The 22,642-nt window shown below is 43.9% G+C and overlaps 1 protein-coding gene across 1 annotated transcript in view; it reads left to right on the top strand.

The window, feature by feature from the left end:
- plxnb1b (plexin b1b) overlaps positions 1 to 22,642 on the top strand; it is a 134,983-nt gene that overhangs the window by 88,987 nt on the left and 23,354 nt on the right. Inside the window, 14 exon segments of the mRNA XM_034220733.1 lie at positions 76 to 232; positions 2,628 to 2,736; positions 6,231 to 6,339; positions 7,042 to 7,941; positions 8,935 to 9,069; positions 9,408 to 9,530; positions 9,906 to 9,999; positions 10,244 to 10,410; positions 11,028 to 11,179; positions 11,394 to 11,499; positions 12,006 to 12,142; positions 12,367 to 12,543; positions 13,389 to 13,599; positions 14,324 to 14,566. Coding sequence (XP_034076624.1) covers positions 76 to 232; positions 2,628 to 2,736; positions 6,231 to 6,339; positions 7,042 to 7,941; positions 8,935 to 9,069; positions 9,408 to 9,530; positions 9,906 to 9,999; positions 10,244 to 10,410; positions 11,028 to 11,179; positions 11,394 to 11,499; positions 12,006 to 12,142; positions 12,367 to 12,543; positions 13,389 to 13,599; positions 14,324 to 14,566 — 2,820 coding nt within the window.

Here is a 22,642-nt window from a genome sequence, read left to right on the forward strand (position 1 = left end):
GAGAACCAGGGCAAAAAAGTTATGTGTACCCCTGCTTATAGTATATGTTCCTGAAGTGGCTGTTTGTCTCTGCAGGTGTCAGTGTCCGTCGCAGGACTCCCGGTGTTGGAGAAAGGAGAGAGCTACGCCTGCTTCTTCCAGGACAGCCACAGTCCTGCCTCCGTCACTGAGGGCGGAGCCACCTGCCATTCTCCTGACAGAGGCCGGGTGCCCAGGGTCCCCCCAGGACAGGGTGAGTGACTCCAACCCTGACTGTTGTTGTTTCTGGAACAGAGAAGATCAAGCTGCTGTTTAATTACTGCTTTTGAGAACTTTTCACCTTTGCGAGTTAAGGGTTTTTCCTGTAATGAGATAAATCTCTGCGTGTGTGTTGGCATGCACAGACATACCGTACGCGTATAAATTCAATCTCAGTGCCCATAAATCTAATTCATCCTTTATGCTTTCGTGATTTAGTTTTCCTAAGTTTCAGAGATTGTTTAGTGTGCCGTCTGTTACAGTAAGTCAGCGGCAATGATATATATATATTTTTTAAATTTTGATATACTTTATTAATCCCCGTGGGGAAATTGTTTCTCTGCATTTGACCCATCCTGTGTTAGGAGCAGTGGGCTGCCATTTTTGAACGGCGCCCGGGGAGCAGTGTAGGGAACGGTGCCTAATTAAAGAAGATTTAGGGGCTTGTAAATAAAAATGGAAGTCTCTACAGAGGTCACAATCACCCAAACATTCACAGGACACACACACACACACACACACACACACACACACACACACACCCCCCCCAGACGCTGGTTCCCATGCCTGCATTCCTGAAACTCGCAGCTTGTTGTGGTTCTCAGGGTGCGGGGCTCAGGGAGAATCAGCCCGGGGGGGTGTACTGAGATATGGACACACAGGCTGAATTTAAGGATCTAGCTGTGGCTTACCTTAACTTCAGAGAGTTAGTGCCAGCGCTCACTGGGAAAGAAAAGGACTGAAGCCCTGTAAAGGAAGCAGTTCCTCTACAGATGAAGTTCAGACTCTCACCTCGCTGCTGATGTTTCTCTCTCACAAGTTCTAAATGTTTTGGACTGGGTCCTCATCCTCTAGCAGAAAATGTTTTAAACACTTTTAAATAGGCAAAACATTGTTGCACACCTGGAAACAAAAGCGGCTTCCAGGCGTGCATAAGTTAAAGATACATTGCTTTAACTTTGTTCTGTTCTAAAAATACAGAAACACAAGAATATCTCTGCTACGTGTCTGCCAACTGTGGGCTCGCTCTACTACATGATGCCTTTAACTCTTCTGCAATTCACCAATAGGACCCCTGTGCTGCCCTCTGTGTGAGCTTTACTCACTGTAACCATAACTTCACATGCTATTGCACATTAACATACAGTACATCAGTTTTTCAGGTTCATTCGGGGCGGTGGTGGCGAAGTCCATAGGGACTTGGCTTGGCAACTGGAAGGTCACCAGTTCAAGTCCCGGCAAGACCAAGTACTACCGAGGTGTCCCTGAGCAATGCACCGTTCCCTAACTGCTCCCCGGGCGCCGTTCAAAATGGCAGCACACTGCTCCTAACACTAGGATGGGTCAAATGCAGAGAAACAATTTCCCCACGGGGATTAATAAAGTATATCAATCAATAAACTATAGAAAAATACAAAAGTGCTTATTGAAAATAATACATTATGTTGTCTCCCTTCACTTTCAAGTGTAAATAGGCCCAATATTGCTGTGGGTCAAAATCTCAGATTATGGTTGCTATGAAACAATCTCACTAACATTATTAGATAATCCAAATTCTCTTCAGCGGGGGCTTTCCTCCATCCACAGGGACACAACGGGCTGGAAGATTAAAATGCACTCATTAATGTTGCTATAATGAAAATGGACCACATGGCTGTAATATTAAAATGCAATTAAAAGTGTGTTAAGCAGCAACAGGAGCACTGGGCTACTGTATGTTGTGTCTGGCATGTGTACATTTTCTGTTTTCATACAGCTTCTTATTTCTGTACTTTGAGTCATCATTCATATTATTGCCAATAACTGAAATCACCATGCTGTAAGCACGCCTCTGAGAAACACAAGCATACAGACCGATTAGTTGGAATTTAAATGATCTTATTTGTAAGATGCTAATTGTAAAATGACCCAAACTGTTGTAAACAATAATCTTAGTTTAAAAAAACAACTTCCTGCTTCCACTTTCTCTTCCTACACTTGCGGATGAGGAACTGTTGCCAACAGTTTGGGTGTATTTATAGTTTTATCTCCTAAATGAATTGACATTATCTGGATTACTGCTGTTCTGTCTGATCACCTGACTGTTTAATATGTTCCTGTTCCATGACCTCAGAAATGTAATCAAGGAGCACAATATTGTTGTAACTATGAAAACAAGACCTACATTCACTATTCCATCATGCATCCATGCTTCTGTGTGCTGCACATGGCTTCTATTAGGCCGGTCCTTCTCCCACCTTCTCTCCCGTGTTACAGAAACATCGTGCTTATCTGGGACTTTCTGAATCAGAGATGTTAAATTGGCCAAATATTTCCCGAGCCCATGTTGCTCTGTGTTGTTTCCAGCTCTTCCTCATGCCGCCTTCCTCTCTGTGTTTGGTTCTCTGCAGACTTCGTCACCGTCCCTCTGTCTCTTCGCTTCGGCGACGTCACGGTCACATCGAGGGATTTCACCTTCTACGACTGTACGGCTGTGAAGCAGCTGTCTGGCAGCATGCCGTGAGTCTCCGTGATCTCTTTGCCTCTGTACTCCAGTCTCTCTCTGTCCGAGGCCCCATGCTGTACCCTGTTTATTCTGTCCATCAACCCATCTGTCTCACGTCTGTTTTCCATTTCTTCTCAACTGCCCACCTGGTTCTAATACGTTGAACCCTTTCATACACACCCTGGCTGCTTTCGTTCCAATGTATCCTAAATTAAATATCTCATCAGAGCGTGCCTGTGAAGGCTGCAGTCCTCTGAGTCCTTCCCCTCTTCATCTGCTCCGCTCACTGGGCTAATACCATGCTGCTGGCTTTGTTCAGGATAGACCTCCATCACGAAAGAAGTAAAAGATATTAGGCTCCATGCTTTTTATATATTTACTAGGGCCGGGACTTTAACGCGTTAATTAAGATTAATTAATTACACAAAAATTAACGCGTTAAAAAATTAACGCATTTTAATCGCACTTATTTTTGCACCACGGAACGTTTCTCACTGGATGAGTTTCAGGCGTACCGATTATACTGGAGCACCAACTAACGTTCATGACTTCAGACAACAAACCACAGTGAACAACAGTGGGAAATGTTGTTTAAAAAAACCGACGGATGAAAGCGTCGATAAGAGCACGGTTGTGTGCAAATTATGCAAAAAGGAATTCGCATATCACCGCAGCACATCAAGCCTCAAGTATCACCTCAATGCAAAACATATAGCAGCTAGCGTGGACGTTAGCCTCTTTTATCGCGTTCACACCAAAAAGAGCCGGTACTAAAATTAGTTCATGAGAACCTTTTTACCCCCACGAAAGTCCCTGCTAGAGAGCAGAGAGCTGCTAGAGAGCAGGGACTTTCGTACGGCTCTCTTGTGAGAAAAGAGCTATATTTCTGATTGGCTGGGCGGATTGCAAACCACGCCCCGTAAAACTCCCAAAAAGTTTTGTGAAGCCGCCATTTTATTATCCTCGCATTAGCATTATTAGCATTAGCATTAGCCCAGCGCAGAAACGCAGAGAGACTAACTTATGGCAACACAAAATAAAACATGGGAGCGGTGGAGATGAGGAGATGTCGGCGTTCTGGCGATTTACTCGGAAGGCTTCAGTAGAAGCTGCTGGGACTCCCAGCAGCTTCTACTGAAGCCAGTCCCCAACTCCGGGGACTTCCGCCCGGGGACTTTGGGCGGCAGTATACGCCGTGAAGTGGTTTGCGGCCTGCCAGTAAACCCAAAGCAGAAGAAGAAGAAGTGACGTCATCGGCTTCATTTGCCTAATCCACCCCCAGGTTCAAAGAGTTCTCATGAACCTTTGTGGGAAAAGTACTGCGGTGTGAATGCGCCTAATGGTATACTAAAATCCATGTGAACAATATTGCTTCTCACTGTTCTCAGGTCAAATATTTATATGTGATTAAAAATGCGATTAATTTCGATTAATTAATTACAAAGCCTCTAATTAATTAGATTAATTTTTTTAATCGAGTCCCGGCCCTAATATTTACCCAACATTTTTTCATTTAAGTATTCATATATACGCATATGTATATATATATTTATATGTATATGTATATATATATATATATGTGTGTATATATATATGTATATGTGTATGTATGTATATATATATATATATATATGCGTTCTAAGTTTAAATTCACCAAACCTTTTCTGAAAAACCTGCAGGTTCAGGCTGTTGAGTAGGTCAGACTCCCATGAATTGCTGTGTAAGGCTACCTGTCACACTCTGTGTCAGCATGACATCAACCTAGAACACCATCACTTAGTTAGCTGTTTGATATTAGAAGATATTAATGCAGCTGCCAAAGTCTCAGGACATGATGTGACCGTCACAGAGATGGACGTGATAATGTTACACATTAACAGCTGATGCAGTCATATCCAACAGTGTTGATGGGATGGCAACTGCTCAGTAGGGACTTGGCTTGGGCACCAGAGGGTTGCCTTCAAGTCCTGTGTCTTCATCTACTGGGCCTCGCAAGGCACCAAACCCCAACACTGCTCTCCGGACGCTGTATAATAGCTGTATAATATAATGTTTTATAGCTGCCTGTGTGTCAGTGGGAGGCTTATGAGGAAGACCATGAGGGGCCCAGGGGAGGGGTGCAATGTCAGACACAGTTATCATTATATAATGTGTTTTAAAACATGCTCCTAATACTAGGATGGGTTTAATGCAGGAAATAAAATCACTATGCATGTGGTGCTGTACATGTGAGACATGACGAGTGAAGAGGAATTCATTCATGCAAATGATCCATCTGACACTCGATGTGGAGAGAGATCTGCATAAAGACCAGAACATTCTGTCCACTGGACTGCAGCCTACAGTACACCTCTGTGCCGAGCCATGATGATGATGATGATGATGATGATGATGATGATGATGATGATGATAAGGTGACAGAATAACTGTATACAGTCATATTTCTGTAGTTACTAAGTTATATATACTCCTCAAAGTTTCCTCACAGAGTGATGCGGTCTGCTCAGCTTCTCACTGGCTTGTCATACAACTATACGGTATATAGCTATACTATATTCATATAAGTTTACACAAAGTTGTATTCTGTTAATCATATCATCAGCATAGCATGTCCATTTACTGAGTGCTATAAAAGACTCATTTGATTTCACAGTTCAGTATAGAAGTTGTCCTCCAGGGTGTGAATGCAGGGCCTGTGATTCTCAAACAGTCACAAGGAGTGCTCTTCCCCAGAGGAGAGAGGCACTGTACTGACAGGTCTGGACTGCTCAAGAATTCCATTCATTTCTGAGAGAACATTCAGTGCCAGAAAACTGGTGAAAGCCGTAAATTCTCTCATGTCATTTTTATGTGTCATTTAAGAACAAATGTGTTCGTACAAGTTGTTCTCGGAAGACGCCACTGATTATTGGCCTGAGGTGACTTTTACTTTAAATAATGGTAATGTAGCTAGAATTCACTCGCACTGGTGCATAAATGACCGTCAGATATAAATTAAAGGACTGTTGCAGTTTTTCTGGCTCCTCTGCTGCGGAGGATCATTCCGAATAAACGTCCATTAAACTGACCTCACCACCTTCAAAAAACTCACCTCTTCAATCTGGCTTTTAATGTGTGATTGTTTTTGTATTATTTGACTTTAACTTTAACTATATATATTTATTTGTTGTTCTTTTCTTTTCACTATATCTGTAAAGCGTCTTTGAGCACCTGTAAAAGCGCTAACAAAATAAATCTATTATTATTGTTATTAACAGAGTGAAGAGACGTTGAGAAAATGGCCTCTAAACATCAGTGTGTGAAATGCCTGTTAGTATCTCTATACATTTGTTCTCCACCTCTTCTATCTTGTAGATAAAATATATTAAACCTGATCTTCTCGCTCTTCTCTTCAAAGCTTCATTGACCCCCCGGCCCCTTTTTACGTTTTGTCACCTTGCAGCCTCAACCTTTGACAGAGTCTATCGTTTCCTGCCTCTTATCTAACCAGCTGTTATTGTGTGTGCAGATGCCGGGGCTGTGTTTTGAGCCGGTGGGGATGTAACTGGTGCGTTCACCAGCACCTGTGCACCCACAAGCCCACCTGTGAGGAGGGTGTGATCATCTACAACCAATATGTAAGTTCATTTAACAATAGATATCTGATGCAGAGTGCACTCTGAGCTCCGTACAGACACAGCCTGCATAGTGTTAATATCTTTGGAGAAGAGTTGTGCTGTAAGTTGATTGCACACAAGCAAAAGGGGGGGTTGCAAATTGTCTGATGCATTGCTGCCCCCTGCTGAGAAATTAGCCATTAGCTAAGGAGTCTTGGAGCATATGATACAAATGTATTTATTTATTTAGTGCACGTTCTCTTCATTCAACAACTTCACATAACAGTCACTCATTTCAGATCCAAGACAAAACACAAAGCAAACATAAACCGCTTCAGTGTCTGTTCAGTTATTAAACTAAAACCACTTGAGTGTTTTGTTCTGAGAATTTGGATGCATCAGAACATGTTTGGTACATTTTCCTATTCTGATATGATGCTTGCATTCCCCAGCGCCCATACATGTTTTGTTGTACCTCGTAAGCCATTAAAAGCCTCATTATTTTCAAAGGCTTTATGTCATAAGCACAACAGCTACAGTCCCAGCTTCCTCCAACAGCAACACACCATGCTGTGTCATTAGCACCAATAACACAATAACAGCAGGTTGGGTTTATCGTCATGTTTAAGTTCACTCATTGCTTATTTCCATTTCCCTGAGCCCATTACTTTTATTTTACTGTCTCACCCTCTCCTCATGTCTCCCCCTCCTCCCCCCTCCCAGTTCAAACTCCCCACCTCAGCTCCTCCCACTATCAAACCGATAAAAGTCATCACAACTAGCACAACCGCTGCCATGACAACCACCACCATCCTAACAACAACAACTATTGCTACAACAACGACAACCGCCGCCCCCGTCACAGTAGCAACCACTCAGGAGCCAACCACCCCCCCTGCACCCACGACTCCACCTGCAACCACCACCAGGATTGAGCCAACCACCCCCCCTACCACCCCACCTCTGCCTGCCAGCACCCTCCCTTCTACCACGGCTCCACCCACAACACCCACCCCCGCAGAGCTCACTACCCACCAGCAGGAGGAGCTTTTTGTTGTCTCCCAAAGTGTCACACCCAGTGTCACCGTGGCAGCCACGCAGTTGGTGCCAGTCACCATTGCTGACGGTGTCGAGGAAGACCTGGACCCTGTGGTGCCTTTGATCCTCCCCCCATATGAGGAGGATTCCACCCCCCTGGAGGTGATGACGGGGTCTCCCCACAGCAGCACTCAGGAAGCCGAGGGAGCTTTGAGCCTGGCCGAGCCCCCCACCCCTGCCTCGTCTGGCTTCCCCCTGCCCACACCCTTCTCTGTGGGTGACCCCGACGACTCAGAGCCCCCTCCTGACCTGAGCCAGACCACTACTCTGATGCCCACGCAGGATTCCAGCACTCAGGCAGGGGGCCCAGGCAGCGACACTGAGGTTCTCCTCGATCCCATAGAAGAAGAGGACGTCCACACTGAGAGCACTGCACTGTCAGAAAACGACACGGCAACATTTTCTGCTGCCACCGTGCTTTCAGGTGACGGTGAGGTGGACCACGCCCCCCCGTCCTACCCCCACCTGTTGGATACTGATTCAGAGCTGGACTACCTGTATGATTCAGCTGACGCCTTCCTCCCGGTGAGTTCAGCCGCCAGCCTCCTACTTCTTCTTCTTCTTCTACTTCCTGTCAAATCTCCACCGACAGGATCACAGCTCAAACCCTCCTGTTCTTCCTCTGTCTGACACCTGGCTCTTTTTCCTTTTGCTTTTTATACTGATCCTATGGAATAAAACACAGCTGCCCCAGTGTGTTCTGCTGCAGCTGTTTTTTAGCCATTCATTTCCTTTTTTCATGCTTTTTACATTTACAGATCAGTATTAGTTTTACAAACTGACTTGGAATGTTTTCTGCTGTGTGTTTTTGCAGTGATGGAATATGTTAACATTAACACAATATTTACCAACATGGCTCAGTGTAAGGAAAGAGGATAAAACAAACCCTCCATGTTTAGGAATATCTAAGAAATGAAATGATTAAACATTGCTCTCCTGTCACTTATCTGTGGACACACAGTATCTCATTCAGAGTTGAGAAACATCTTAGGGGGGAGGGTGTTGCAAAGTCATGTGGGGAGTCTGCATCTGGACCCTCTGGATTCAGGTGTGTTCTGTTAATGTTTCTTGCAGCAAACATGTGCAGACTACAGATGTCTGTTAGCTCACTTTTAACTTTTCAAACTACAAACCCAGACGGCACTGACTCAAGTAACATCACAGCTCCCTCTGGAGATACTAAAGCCTTTATACTTCTTTATCACATGTGCAGTATAACTCCAAAACTCCGGGATACAGAGGGATGTATAACATCAGTGGAGCTTTTCTTTAGGCCAGTGCACTGTTACTACAATATTACATACATATCAGAAATGAATACAAAACAGTTTCATGTCATTTCAAACCTTTATTTAATCAGATTGGTCCCATTGAGATCATAGATCTCTTTTTCAAGGGAGACCTGCAGCATATAGGTTCCACATAAAACAATAAAGGACATCATACATTAGTTAGTTAATAGATCTGCAGCTGTGCTACCTCACTGGCTCATAATGAGTGTTTCTGTGTGTATTACAGGGGGACGAAGGCTCCTATGTCAGCTGGGGGTCCTCAGCGTGTCCCTGTGTGGAGAAGGTCCAGGGTTCAGCGCTGCTCCCTGTCAGAGTGGAGAGGAAAATCACCTTACTGGCACGCAACCTGCACCTCTACCAGGTACACACACACACACACACACACACACACACACACACACACACACACACACTCTCTGTCTCTCAGCCTCAACTCATGTAAGCGATGACTCTGTGGATGCTGTCACTAAACACTGTGTGTGTGTGTGTGTGTGTGTGTGTGTGTGTGTGTGTGTGTGTGTGTGTGTGTGTGTGTGTGTGTGTGTGTGTGTGTGTGTGTGTGTGTGTGTGTGTGTGTGTGTGTGTGTGTGTGTGTGTGTGTGTGTGTGTGTGTGTGTGTGTGTGTGTGTGTGTGTGTGTGTGTGTGTGTGTGTGTGTGTGTGTGTGTGTGTGTGTGTGTGTGTGTGTGTGTGTGTTCAGGATGCAGACCTGGACTATGAGTGTGTGTTGGTCATCGAGGGGCAGACGGTGGTGGTGGACGCCTACGTAGAAACTGATGACATGAATCCATCCAACTTTGACATCACCTGTCAACTGCACCAGGTCTGCACATCTGTACTCACGCTTTATAAGACCATGTGTATTCAAAGCTCGGGACCACTGCAAACAGATCAGTTTATCTGGTTTTAATATGTATAGGCTTGAAGGAAATTAACTGTTGTAAGCTACTGATGATATTTCAACCAAATTGAAATGTTGTCATTTAGAGAATGCAGAAAATGAAAACTGGTCAAAATAACAACAAATATGCAACAATGTGAGAGAGATAAATCCAATATGTTCCTCACAAACACAGGTGTAAGGCTTTGATCAAGTAAATGTCATTTATGATGATAAACTCGTGATTTTTTTTTAGGCAGGATTAAACTGTGTATACTTAGTCACAGTGCGTTTGAAATGAAACCGTTGTTTGTCCAGTACACATATTCTGCTCCGGTGGAGGAATACAATGCCATGGTGTATGTGAAGAGGAGGGACACCTTCCATGTGGACAGCTCTCCTGATCTGTATGGTGAGTTCAGGTTCTAATGTTTTACACTCAATATGTATTTTCCTCTGACACACACACACACACACACACACACACACACACACACACACACACACACACACACACACACAACACACACACACACACACACACACACACACACACACACACACACACACACACACACACACACACACACACACACACACACACACACACACACACACACACACCCCCCCTGACCTGCCTGTGCTCTGTTTCTCAGTGACTCTGTACAACTGCTCGGTGGGCCGCTCTGACTGCAGCCGCTGCCACACCGCAGACCATAAGTACGGCTGTGTGTGGTGTGGGGGGGCTCAGGCCAGCTGCTTGTATTCACAGTCCTGCAGTGAACCCGTGCAGCAGACATGCCCCGCCCCCGTCATCCACTCGGTGAGTACTGACCCTTGACCTCACTGTTCTTAAGTTTTTTGCATTAAAAAAAATGATTTGATTACAAGGCATACACAACAAAAGAAACACTTACATAAAATAACTACATAACAATCGACAAATCAGGAAAAGAGAGGAAAGAAATCACACAAATTGATAAAAAAGGTATAGCTTACACATAATGGATACAACATTAATATATTACTCATAAGTACATGAATTGTCACATCTTACCACCTGGTCATTATAAATGTGTTGTGTTCTATAACTTAGACATTTTTCCATCTTTCATTAAAGATATTAACTTTGTTTCTGATTCTCATTGTTATTTTTTCCATTCCATAAATTGTATTTACTATATTCTTCCATTGTTAGTAAATGAAGTTATTATCTTTTAACCAATTCCTTGTCATTTATTTATTGCTATTCTCATTACGAGAATGACAAGTAACCTATTGTTTATTAAAGGTTTGTGGGAAACTCATATATCTTATAGAGCTTTTTCTTCACCATTAGTTTAGAAACTTGAATGAATCGGCACGTACAGATGAATCGCTAATGTTAAGAGATGCCATGCTTCCGGAAAGCTTAATGAAGCTTTTTTATGACTTCTTCAGATTGAGCCCCTCTCTGGCCTGCTGGAGGGCGGCACCATGGTAACCATCTCTGGCTCCAACCTGGGCCAGAAGGCAGAAGACATCCTGCACTCTGTGTCAGTCGCAGAGATTTCCTGCACCGTCATCCCCAGCCTCTACGAGGTCTCCTCCAGGTACACACCAACCTCTGCAGGGGGGTGGAGGGTCTTAATGTTCATATCTTTAACTTGATATCATCAGAATTGAGAAATGATTTTCTTAAAGTAAACACTACAAAACAAGAAAAATGTCATTGTAAAAGAATGATTGACTTTAGTAAACATTGTCAGGGTGCATGTATGCATGTTTATTAAGAGCATCTGACCAGGGACTGCTGTCTGTCTCCAGGATTGTGTGCAGGACCAGAGCCAGTGGAGGAGAGAGGGCGGGGCCTGTGTCTGTAACCGTGAGCGGGGGAGAGTTAGGGCGCTCCCCCCAGACCTTCAGCTACCAGGTACACCGCATTAAGTTACATCACAGTGGATCAGTAGAGGTCTGGTGAGACCTTGCTGTGTTGTTGCAGAGCAGCATAAACCATCAACATATTATAGAGTATGATAAATCGGAAATCTGACAAGTTTGAAAATGTGTATTTAGGTTGATAAAGTTTTAAGGCTGTCGAGGCAATTGAGCAATACAAAGTTATGCAATTATTTTGACCAACATTGCAGTTGCGATATGATTTGCGAAGGGAATTATCATTTTTAAAACATTATTCACATTGCGATAAAAAATACATGTATATTAAAATGATGCCTGTTGAATACAGTTTGTAGGCTGGTACTTCTTTGCAGCATCACTATACTTCATTCAGATATTTCCACATATATTGCCATCCAAAATACTGTGGACTGTGAATTGGATTTTGTGAAGTCCATTTTCGCGAATTTTGACAATATTTTGGATTCATTATGCAGCCCTACTTACAGTCGTCTCCCTCCACCCTCTCCCCCTTCTCAGGACCCATTTGTGATGGGGGTGTCTCCTGAACGGGGGCCCAAAGCTGGAGGGACATCCCTGACCATCACAGGCCGAAACCTGCTGACAGGACGTCCTTCTGACCTCACCATCACAGTGGGGGGGGTGCCCTGCGAGATGTAAGGGACACGCACACACACACACACACTCGATTCAAAGTAGCTTCCATGTGAAAGCTGCTGTTTCTGCTCTTATCTCTGTCACCATAAAGACCTCCTCGTTTATCGTTCCCTCTGTCTGCCTGACCTTTGACCTCCGTTTGAGGGCGGGGAGGGGGGGGGGGCAGTGAGGTAGTGAGGTATCACCTCCTCTCTGAATGTGTCTCTCCTGTGTTCCTCCTCAGTGTGTCGGAGGTGCAGAGCTCCAGTGTTCAGTGTGTGACGGGCAGCAGTGATAAGACCGGAGACCACCGGGTCAGCCTGCACTACAGCAGCAGCCAGCGCCACCTCCACACCCCTGCCTACTGCTACACCCACAACCCCAACATCACCCACGCCTCACCTGCCAAGAGCTTCCTGGAGTGAGTCTGACCATCAGCTGCTCACAGTGTACAGTTGACGACCATGAGAAGTGTTGAGACCATTGGATATAGAAACTACAAGATGAAAATGATTACCTCTATGGCGGACAATTTTCTTTCAAATAAATAAGCAGTCTGTCCAATCAAAATGATCCAGCGTCCTCTAAAACTTCAAAATCGACCCAAAATGAATCAAATCAGCGCACAGAGTACAAATATCGCCATATTCTGGTTAAAACAGCCATTTTTTATCCTGAACATTTCAGAAATTGATTCAACATCCTCAATAACCCTCAAAACCACTGCAACATTTTCTAAATCGACCAAGCCATTTTTTTGTTACTGTTGTCAACATAGGCTATAATGCTAATTAATGTGAATTAATCGCGCTTATGCTAATTGTGCAAATTGCCCAGTATATAGCTCTGAAAAAAATGAAGAGACCACTTCAGCATTATCAGTTTCTCTGGTTGGACTAATTATAGTTATGTGTTTGATTAAATTAAACATTTGTATTATTCTATAAACTACTGACAACATTTCTCCGTGTTGAAATTCAACAGACACTGGAATGGAATCGCTGCCATACATGAGATTTAGATTTAAGGAAAATGTGGAGTTGTCTCTTCGGTTTTTTTCAGAGCTGTATGAAAGTTAGCATCCGGCAGTTTCTATAAAAAGGAGCTTTATTGGCTTGCTTGCCTTTTTAACTTGGTTATGTCTAAATTGACCGTTTCTATGCCGGATGCTAACTTTGGGGTACTCAACATTTCCTGGTTCACAATAGGACAGTATGAGCTGACAGAGCAGTGTGCAGTGTAATGATAGCGTGTTCTGTTGTTTAGTGGCGGCCGGCTGATCTACGTGTCGGGTCACAACCTGGATGTGGTGCAGGAGCCCCGCATGGTCGTCTCCGTCTCCCCCTTCCAGTCCATCAGCCAGAGTAAGAGGAGGAGGAGGAGCAGGAGGAAGAAGAGGAGGAGGAGTGTAGAGCAGCACGGGGGGAAGACTCCTGAACGCAGCTGTCCTAGAGACCCCCTCTGCTCTGTCAAACAGGTATGTGTGTGTAATAACTAGTTACCTGTAAAAACATGTTTCAATATAAAAGGAATGTAATCTGAATACTTTCCGTTAATTTTTGACAACCTCAATTTCAAATGCAATGCAAATAAATCCAAGAGAAAATAAATATCAATAAGAAGTGTTTTACCTAAGTGTATTATGTAAGACAACAGAACAATGTGACCCTAGGAAAGAAAAAACAAGATATTCAGAATCAAAAATGTCTCCTCTTATGGGATAGACCTCCAGAATAGTATAGTTAAACTGCTCATTTAGTTTAAAGGTCACCTATCATGCTATTTTTAGGCAATACGGAGGAAAAGAGAGGGTTTTATTTTCTGACGCTGCGTGAGTTCCCTGACACACCGGGGGGACATATTTATGTATAAAAGACATCAAAAGTGCATTTTGCATGATAAGTCCCCTTTAATACATTAATTAAACACAGTATTTTTGTTTAATAAATCAGGTGTTTGTTCATGAACTGCATTTGAAGAAATGTAAAAGTAGCCTAAATTAAAAAAAGAACAATCAAGCATTACGTCTACCTATGAAATATACATTTTTTTTATATAAATGTAGCAGTAATCTGATTACACTTTTTTTTTTTTGTATGTAATGGGTTTTCTCGTCCCCCAAGCCTGTGTGAGTGTGTTGCTTTTTTATTTATAAACTTCTTTCCTTTACTAAACGTCTTCCTTTCTCCCTGTGGGATCAGTTCTCGGAGCGCTGCGAGGTGAACTCCTCCTCCCTCATCCTGTGCCGCTCTCCCATGGTGGACTCCTCCATCTGGGGGTCAAAGGTCACCGCAGAGTTCCTGCTGGACAACCTGCACTTCGACTTCAGCCGTCTGAACCCCCAGAGCTTCAGCTACGAGCCCAACCCTGTCCTGCACCCGCTCAACCAGCTGGACCCTCTGAAGGCATACCGCTACAACCCCGGCAGCTTCATCCAGCTGGAGGTCAGGGGGGGGGGGGCACTTGTTTAGTGGGAATGCTGATACAGCATTCCAACTATCTGTTATGCTACGCACAAAATTCTTTATTATTGCGAAGGGTTATTTTGCACCTCTTCTTCTCCCACATTCCACATCGCAGAAACTCCATTCAAACATCAAAATGTTCAGCTCGGTCGGGAATCGATGGCTCTTACTTTTCTCATTCATAACTTTCATAATTCCAGAGATACATCCCATAATACATCACATTTTTAACCATTGAAGTCGATGGAGAAACTCTTCAATCCTTCATACTTTCACTCAGAAACCTCATTCGAACTTTAAAATGTTACACATCTTTCTGACATTATTCGTGCAACACAACTTTTTAATGTGATTCGTACTTTTAGAGATATTAAACATTGTTCAGACCTTGTTATAGAGGCCTTCTTCAGATTTTAGAGTGCATGATGTCACAGCTAGAGTGGAGGACAGATTTAATTTTGCCTTCATATTTTCTTTTAAACCTTCCATAATTCCCAAACCCTACATTTCTGAGACATCATTTTTCATGACAAACGTAGGAAAACATCTCGTAGCTTGAAAAATTAAAAAAGATTAAGCAAAAATAATTAAACAAAATGCCTCTTGAAGCCATGAAGTGACAAAAACTTTCAACATGCCTCCATTAAAGCCCATTGTAAATTCAGCCTCACCTTTCCCCACCACAGCAGCCGCACACCTTTAGTTAAACTGCCAAAAAGGCCACATTATTAACCCGAAAGTACACACAAATTACACTTCAGATACTCAAGTTCCTTAACATGCTTCGCGCTTTGAAATTTCACCGATATCTGTTACGGTTCTTCAACAAAACGTTCACATGTAAGAGGTTTATCTCTCATTCAGAACAATGGAAATGCTCTCCTCTCACTGATTACTGCACATCACCATGGAAACCTTTGATCTCTGGACATGTCGTTAGCTCAAATATAAACACCTTTATCATGGAACACGATGTCATAACTCCAACTGACATGCTCAGAGCAGCAGACTTCAGATAATGGTTAATGGTCCTGCCCTCAACAGCTCTACGTCAATTATGGGGTGTCATCATATGCCGTTTCCATGGAAACACATCCCTCGCCATAAAACACGATGTCGCTGTAACTCCAATGGACACGGTCCGATCGTCCCCCAAACTTCGCTTGTATATCACCGGTCCATGCCTCAACAGCTTTACGCCAAATCTGAGATCTCACCATAGGCTGTTGCCATGGAAACGCATCCCTTGCCATACAACACGATGTCGCTGTAGCTCCAATGGACACGGTCCGGTCGTCCCACAATCTTCACCTGTATATCACCTCTCCATGCCTCAACAGCTCTACGTCAAATCTGACATCTCACCATATGCCGTTTCCATGGAAACGCATCCATCGCCATAAAACACGATGTTGTCGTAACATCTATGAAAAGGGTCAAAACAGCACCAGGCTTCAGATAATAATACGTTTTATTTCGAGGCGCCTTTCAGGACACCCAAGGTCGCCTTACAGTGCATTTAAAAGTTAAAACAGCTAAAACAAAAACGGAACACAATTTAATCGAACCGACAAGGCAATACAGCAGCATAAAAGCATAAAACAGGCAAGACAAGAGTGTGGAGTGACGGAGTGAGAGGAGGATCCGTGATAGCAGGTTGAATGTGTTTTAGAGTGAGTAGGCCAGTTTAAACAGGTGGGTTTTGAGGTGGGATTTGAATGTCGTGATGGAGTCAGACTGTTTGATGTGTGGAGGCAGAGAGTTCCAGAGCCTGGGTGCGGTGCAGCTAAAAGCCCTGGCTCTCATGGTGCTAAGGCGGGAGGTGGGGACAGTCAGGAGTCCGGCTAAGGATGAGTGCAGGGAGTGGGTGTTGGTGTATTCCTGGAGGAGGTTTGAGAGATAGGTGGGGGTGAGGTTGTTGAGGGCTTTGTAGAGGGCTTTGTATGTAAGCAGAAGGTTTTTGTAGTCAATCCGGTGCTGAACAGGGAGCCAGTGAAGTTGGATGAGGATGGGGGTGATGTGGTCAGACGATTTGGTACAGGTAATGATCCGGGCAGCCGAGTTTTGAATGATTTGGAGTCTGTTGAGTAGTTTTGTGGGTAGGCCAGAGAGGATAGCATTACAGTGGTCAATCCGGGATGTGACAAATGCATTAACCAGGATTTCGGTGCTGGATTTTGAAAGCGATGGGCGGAGTCTGGAAATGTTGCGGATATGGAAGAAGGCAGTCCGGGTGATGTTTTTTATGTGTGGTGCAAACGAAAGGGTGCTGTCCAGGATGACGCCAAGGCTTTTGACTTGGCTGGTGAAGGATACAGGGAAGCCGTCGATCATGATGCTTGGGGGTGGGGTAGTTACGATTTTGGAGAGGGTGTTTTTTGAGCCGATTAGCAGGGCCTCAGTTTTACTACCATTTAGTTTCAGGAAGTTCCTGCTCATCCAGCTCCTGATATCCTGGAGGCATGTGGTGAGGGAGGTGGGCGGGAGGGCGGTGTTGGGTTTGGTTGAGATATAGACTTGCGTGTCGTCAGCATAGCAGGGAAAGTGGATGCCATGGTGACGGAGGATTGTGCCTAGTGGGAGGAGGTAAATGATGAATAGGAGTGGACCCAATACTGACCCCTGGGGGACACCCAGTGAAACAGGAGAACACCCTGACCTGTGGTTCCCCAGCTGGACAAACTGTTGTCTGTTGGTAAGGTAGGAGGAGAACCAGGAGAGTGCAACATCAGTGATCCCAATGTCAGCCAAGCGTTCCAGGCAACACATCCTCACTCCCAGGTCGGCCTATGTTGACGTTATGTCGAGTCCCCCGTCGGCTTTTTCCAACGCAAGGGGGGGGGGCCTTAGCGTCCATTTTCAACGCAAGGGGGGGGCCCTTAGCGTCCATTTTCAGCTTTCCGGGATGTTCATATGCTTCTATGGACGCTCATGGAAGCACGGCGTTCGTTTGTGTCGACTGCCCTTAAAGGCAATGTGAGCGTCCATTCTCATTGGATAACGGATAATTGTACACCCGGAAGTAAGTATTCCTCTTACTGTCGATTGATTTTACAGTGATATCTGCACTACTCATCGACTAAAAAACACCAGATTATCCTTGTTAATTACACAACATTGATTGGTTTAAATTGTGTGCAATGCTTTTGTATTTTTCCCCTTCGATTCGGAGAAACAAATGTTTTTTCGGAGTAAAGGATGGCAGAAGACACTACACTACCCAGAATCCCCAGCTATCGTTTGGACTACACCATGTGCTCTGTTTGACAAACCCCGTGATAGTCCTCAAGCTCTGTGATTGGAGAGTGTGCTCCGAGGGTTACGCCGATTCTCGAACAGCACTTGAAATGGGATGGAATCATGGCAGACTGTCCAAAACTGGATTTGAACGGGTCCACCGCGTCCCCCCTCCCCCACCCTGTCCCCAGAACTACAAATGCTGGCTATTCTGTTTCGCAACATGTTCTGTATCTATGGCACGTCTCTACTGGGAGTTGTAGTTTTAAAAGACGTTTTCGTATTTCCCATAATAAGAAGTTTCCAGTATTAAACTGTGTACATCCCTGGAGGTTTAGGGGATAGGAAACACTCACATTTAAAACATATAATTAATAAATGGGTGAAAATTGCTTGTGCCCATAATGGGCAGCATTAATATATATATATACACACATGCCAGCTAAGGTCAGAAGAGCTTTATTTAACAGCTGGTCTTATGTTTGTGACCCCTGTTGTTAATTGATAACATTACATTACATTAATTGATAAGCCTGAAACATGCACTTGTTAAGGTTCAGAGGCACATTTTGCAAATATGGCAGTAGCCATCAATCAGCTTAAGATAAGATATACTTTATTGATCTCAAGTTGGAACATTTGCATTACATCAGCATGTGTAACAGTTAAATATGCAGTGGTGTTTATTTGTAAATCCTTTAGTATAATCACACAAATTCTGTGTTTTATATTCAACAATTCTGTGTTCTTTATTTATTGATTGTTCAATACCTGACAAGGTCGGAGATGAAATATCTACATACATCTTATAAGAGTATAATACATTATGTATAATATCAGTTAAAATAAGTGCTTCAACATAGTTAACATTGCTGGAGGTACGCACAAATATTGATAGATGTCTTGTAATGCACTATTGAGGAACCTGCGACCCAAGTTTTTCATTCAATGCATAACTACACCATAGTTGTGTAGGCCTATATGATATGTCAATAAACCTTAGAAAATCTTGAAATCTTGAAAGGGATGTGCAAAATAGTCATTATATACAGTCTTTAATTAACTATTAGTAGAGAATAACGAGTAATTAATATACTTTATAGGGATCCTATTAATATCTAATAATACAAATAATGAAATTCAATAACATGCTTTAACCACTAGGTGTCCCTTTATATCAGCTGTGCACCTTTATGGTGTAAATACAGCCTATCTACCAATTGGATCAAATATAAAAGTCAGCCGAATTAGTGTTGATACTGCAAGGAGACGTATTGTGTGAAAAGAAATGTAAGATGTTGTTTAATGGCTGATATATTTATGATCCACGTCACGTTTTCAGTTCCTCATGTTTGTCTAGAAGTCTTCTCATCAGGGCTCTATAAATACAGAACTACGGCAGATATGTAATATTTAATGCAGCCGAACCGTGTATTACAATGCCGTTATGTGATGACTTTCAAAGAGAAAAGCAAGCACACTCGGAATAAAGTATTATTGTATTTTTTTTAGGGCCGGGACTCGATTAAAAAAATTAATCTAATTAATTAGAGGCTTTGTAATTAATTAATCGAAATTAATCGCATTTTTAATCGCATATAAATATTTGACCTGAGAACAGTGAGAAGCAATTTTTTTCACATGGATTTTAGTATACCATTAGGCGCATTCACACCGCAGTACTTTTCCCACAAAGGTTCATGAGAACTTAGTTCATGAGAACAAATGAAGCCGCTGACGTCACTTCTTCTTCTTCTGCTTTGGGTTTACTGGCAGGCCGCAAACCACTTCACGGCGTATACTGCCGCCCAAAGTCCCCGGCCGGAAGTCCCCGGAGTTGGGGACTGGCTTCAGTAGAAGCTGCTGGGAGTCCCAGCAGCTTCTACTGAAGCCTTCCGAGTAAATCGCCAGAACGCCGACACCTCCTCATCTCCACCGCTCCCATGTTTTATTTTGTGTTGCCATAAGTTAGTCTCTCTGCGTTTCTGCGCTGGGCTAATGCTAATAATGCTAATGCGAGGATAATAAAATGGCGGCTTCACCAAACTTTTTGGGAGTTTTACGGGGCGTGGTTTGCAATCCGCCCAGCCAATCAGAAATATAGCTCTTTTCTCACAAGAGAGCCGCACGAAAGTCCCTGCTCTCTAGCAGGGACTTTCGTGGGGGTAAAAAGGTTCTCATGAACTAATTTGAGTACCGGCTCTTTTTGGTGTGAACCATAGACTGTATGGTGTGAACGCGATAAAAGAGGCTAACGTCCACGCTAGCTGCTATATGTTTTGCATTGAGGTGATACTTGAGGCTTGATGTGCTGCGGTGATATGCGAATTCCTTTTTGCATAATTTGCACACAACCGTGCTCTTATCGACGCTTCCATCCGTCCGTTTTTTAAAACAACATTTCCCACTGTTGTTCACTGTGGTTTGTTGTTGTCTGAAGTCATGAACGTTAGTTGGTGCTCCAGTATAATCGGTACGCCTGAAACTCATCCAGTGAGAAACGTTCCGCGGTGCAAAAATAAGTGCGATTAAAATGCGTTAATTTTTTTAACGCGTTAATTTTTGTGTAATTAATTAATCTTAATTAACGCGTTAAAGTCCCGGCCCTAATTTTTTTTAAATGTTTTCGGTCTGTTTCCGTTATTTGTTAATGACGATGTGCTGTGAGATGTGAGACTGGAATTGCACAGGGGGAAATAACGTAGGCTATCTTTAGATGCGGATTTTGTTAAACTAATATGTTTGCGCTGTGGACCAACACAGGGGAAGGGGGTAGCAATAAAGATAACATCATTAAACAGTTACACAACATAACAGAAATAATATCGATAGCAGCGTCCCTAGCAACCACCTTGGTAACAATGAAAACGTTATGGACGCAATTTCCTGAAGTAATCTTCGTAATAACTAGCAAACTAAAGATCATGTACATCCACTGCACACATAATCTGAAATAACAACTCATATTTCTCGCATCAAATGACATCAAAACGCATTTTAATGGCCAAACTAACTTTAAAATAGGCATTTTCCATCGAGAATAAAACGAAGTTCGGCCATGTTTTTTTTTTCTGCAGGGAGAAATTTGAAGATCACGTGACGTCAAACAGAGCACATGGTGTAGTCCAAACGATAGCTGGGGATTCTGGGTAGTGTCTTCTGCCATCCTTTACTCCAAAAACATATTTGTTTCTCCGAATCGAAGGGGAAAAATACAAAAGCATTGCACACAATTTAAACCAATCAATGTTGTGTAATTAACAAGGATAATCTGGTGTTTTTTCGTCGATGAGTAGTGCAGATATCACTGTAAAATCAATCGACAGTAAGGGGAATACTTACTTCCGGGTGTACAATTCTCCGTTATCCAATGAGAATGGACGCTCACATTGCCTTTAAGGGCAGCCGACACAAACGAATGCCGTGCTTCCATGAGCGTCCATAGAAGCATATGGACATCCCGGAAAGCTGAAAATGGACGCTAAGGGCCCCCCCCTTGCGTTGAAAATGGACGCTAAGGCCCCCCCCCTTGCGTTGGAAAAAGCCGACAGGGGACTTGACATAACGTCAACATAGGCCGACCTGGGAGTGAGGATGTGTTGTTCCAGGAGTAGTGGGTGGGAGATTGTGTCGAAGGCAGCGGTGAGGTCGAGGAGGATGAGGATGGTGAGCAGTCCAGAGTCAGCTGCACGGAGGAGGTCGTTGGTGATTTTAACCAGAGCTGTTTCGGTACTGTGCATTGAGCGGAAACCAGATTGGAAGGGTTCATGGAGGTTGTTTGAGTCGAGGTGGGACTGGAGTTGAGCGACCACCCTTTCAAGGGTTTTTGAAATGAAGGGAAGGTTGGAGATGGGCCTGTAGTTGTTAAGGTCAGCTGGGTCAGCATTGGGTTTTTTGAGGGTGGGTGTGATTGCAGCCATTTTGAGGGTGGGGGGTACAGTTCCAGAAATGAGGGAGGAGTTAATTATTTTTGTGATCATGGGGGAAATGGACGGCAGACAGGCTTTGATGAGGGTAGTGGGGAGGGGATCAAGCTGGCAGGTGGTGCATTTGGCTTTGCAGATGAGCTTGGAGATGGTGGCTTCTGATGCTGGAGTGAAGTTGGAGAGGGTGCTGGTGGGTGGTTGGACCGTGGTGGCCATCCAGAGTTGGTCCGTTGAGGGGGCGCCTGATGAGGCCAGCTGTAGGTGGATGTTGCTTACTTTGGAGCAGAAAAATTGCAGAAAGTCAGTGCAGCATTCAGGGGAGATATTAGGAGGGAGGGTTCTGGGGGGCTGAAGTAGGTGGCTAACTGTTGAGAAAAGGGCTCTCGTGTTACCGGTGCCAGTGCTGATGAGGTTGGAGTAGTAGGTGGATTTGGCAGTGGAGAGGGCGTTCTTGTAGCGATGTAGGTGATCAGCAAAGATTTGGGTGTGTACTGATAGTCCGGTCTTTTTACACAGCCGTTCAAGTCGACGACCAGTTGTTTTGAGCCGTCGAAGGTCGGAGGTGAACCAAGGAGCGGTGTGGGCAAAGGAGACTGTGCGGGTTTTGACAGGGGCCAGGGCGTCAAGCGAGGAGGACAGACAGTCATTGTAGTGACTCACCAAGTCAGCAGGGGAAGAGGATGCAAGAGGGATGGGGTAGGAGTTGATCAGGGTGGTGAGATCTGTGGGGTCGATGTGTTTGATATTTCTGAAGGAGATGATCCGTTCTTCTTTAGCTTTTGATCGGGGGGCGTGAACCTCAAAGAGCACAACTTTGTGGTCAGAGATAGGAAACTCGGCATCGGTGACATTACAAGGAGTAATGCCAGTGGAGCAGATCAAGTCCAGTATG

The sequence above is a fragment of the Gymnodraco acuticeps genome, unplaced genomic scaffold (genome assembly GCF_902827175.1).
Source record: "Gymnodraco acuticeps unplaced genomic scaffold, fGymAcu1.1, whole genome shotgun sequence".
NCBI lineage: Eukaryota > Metazoa > Chordata > Actinopteri > Perciformes > Bathydraconidae > Gymnodraco > Gymnodraco acuticeps.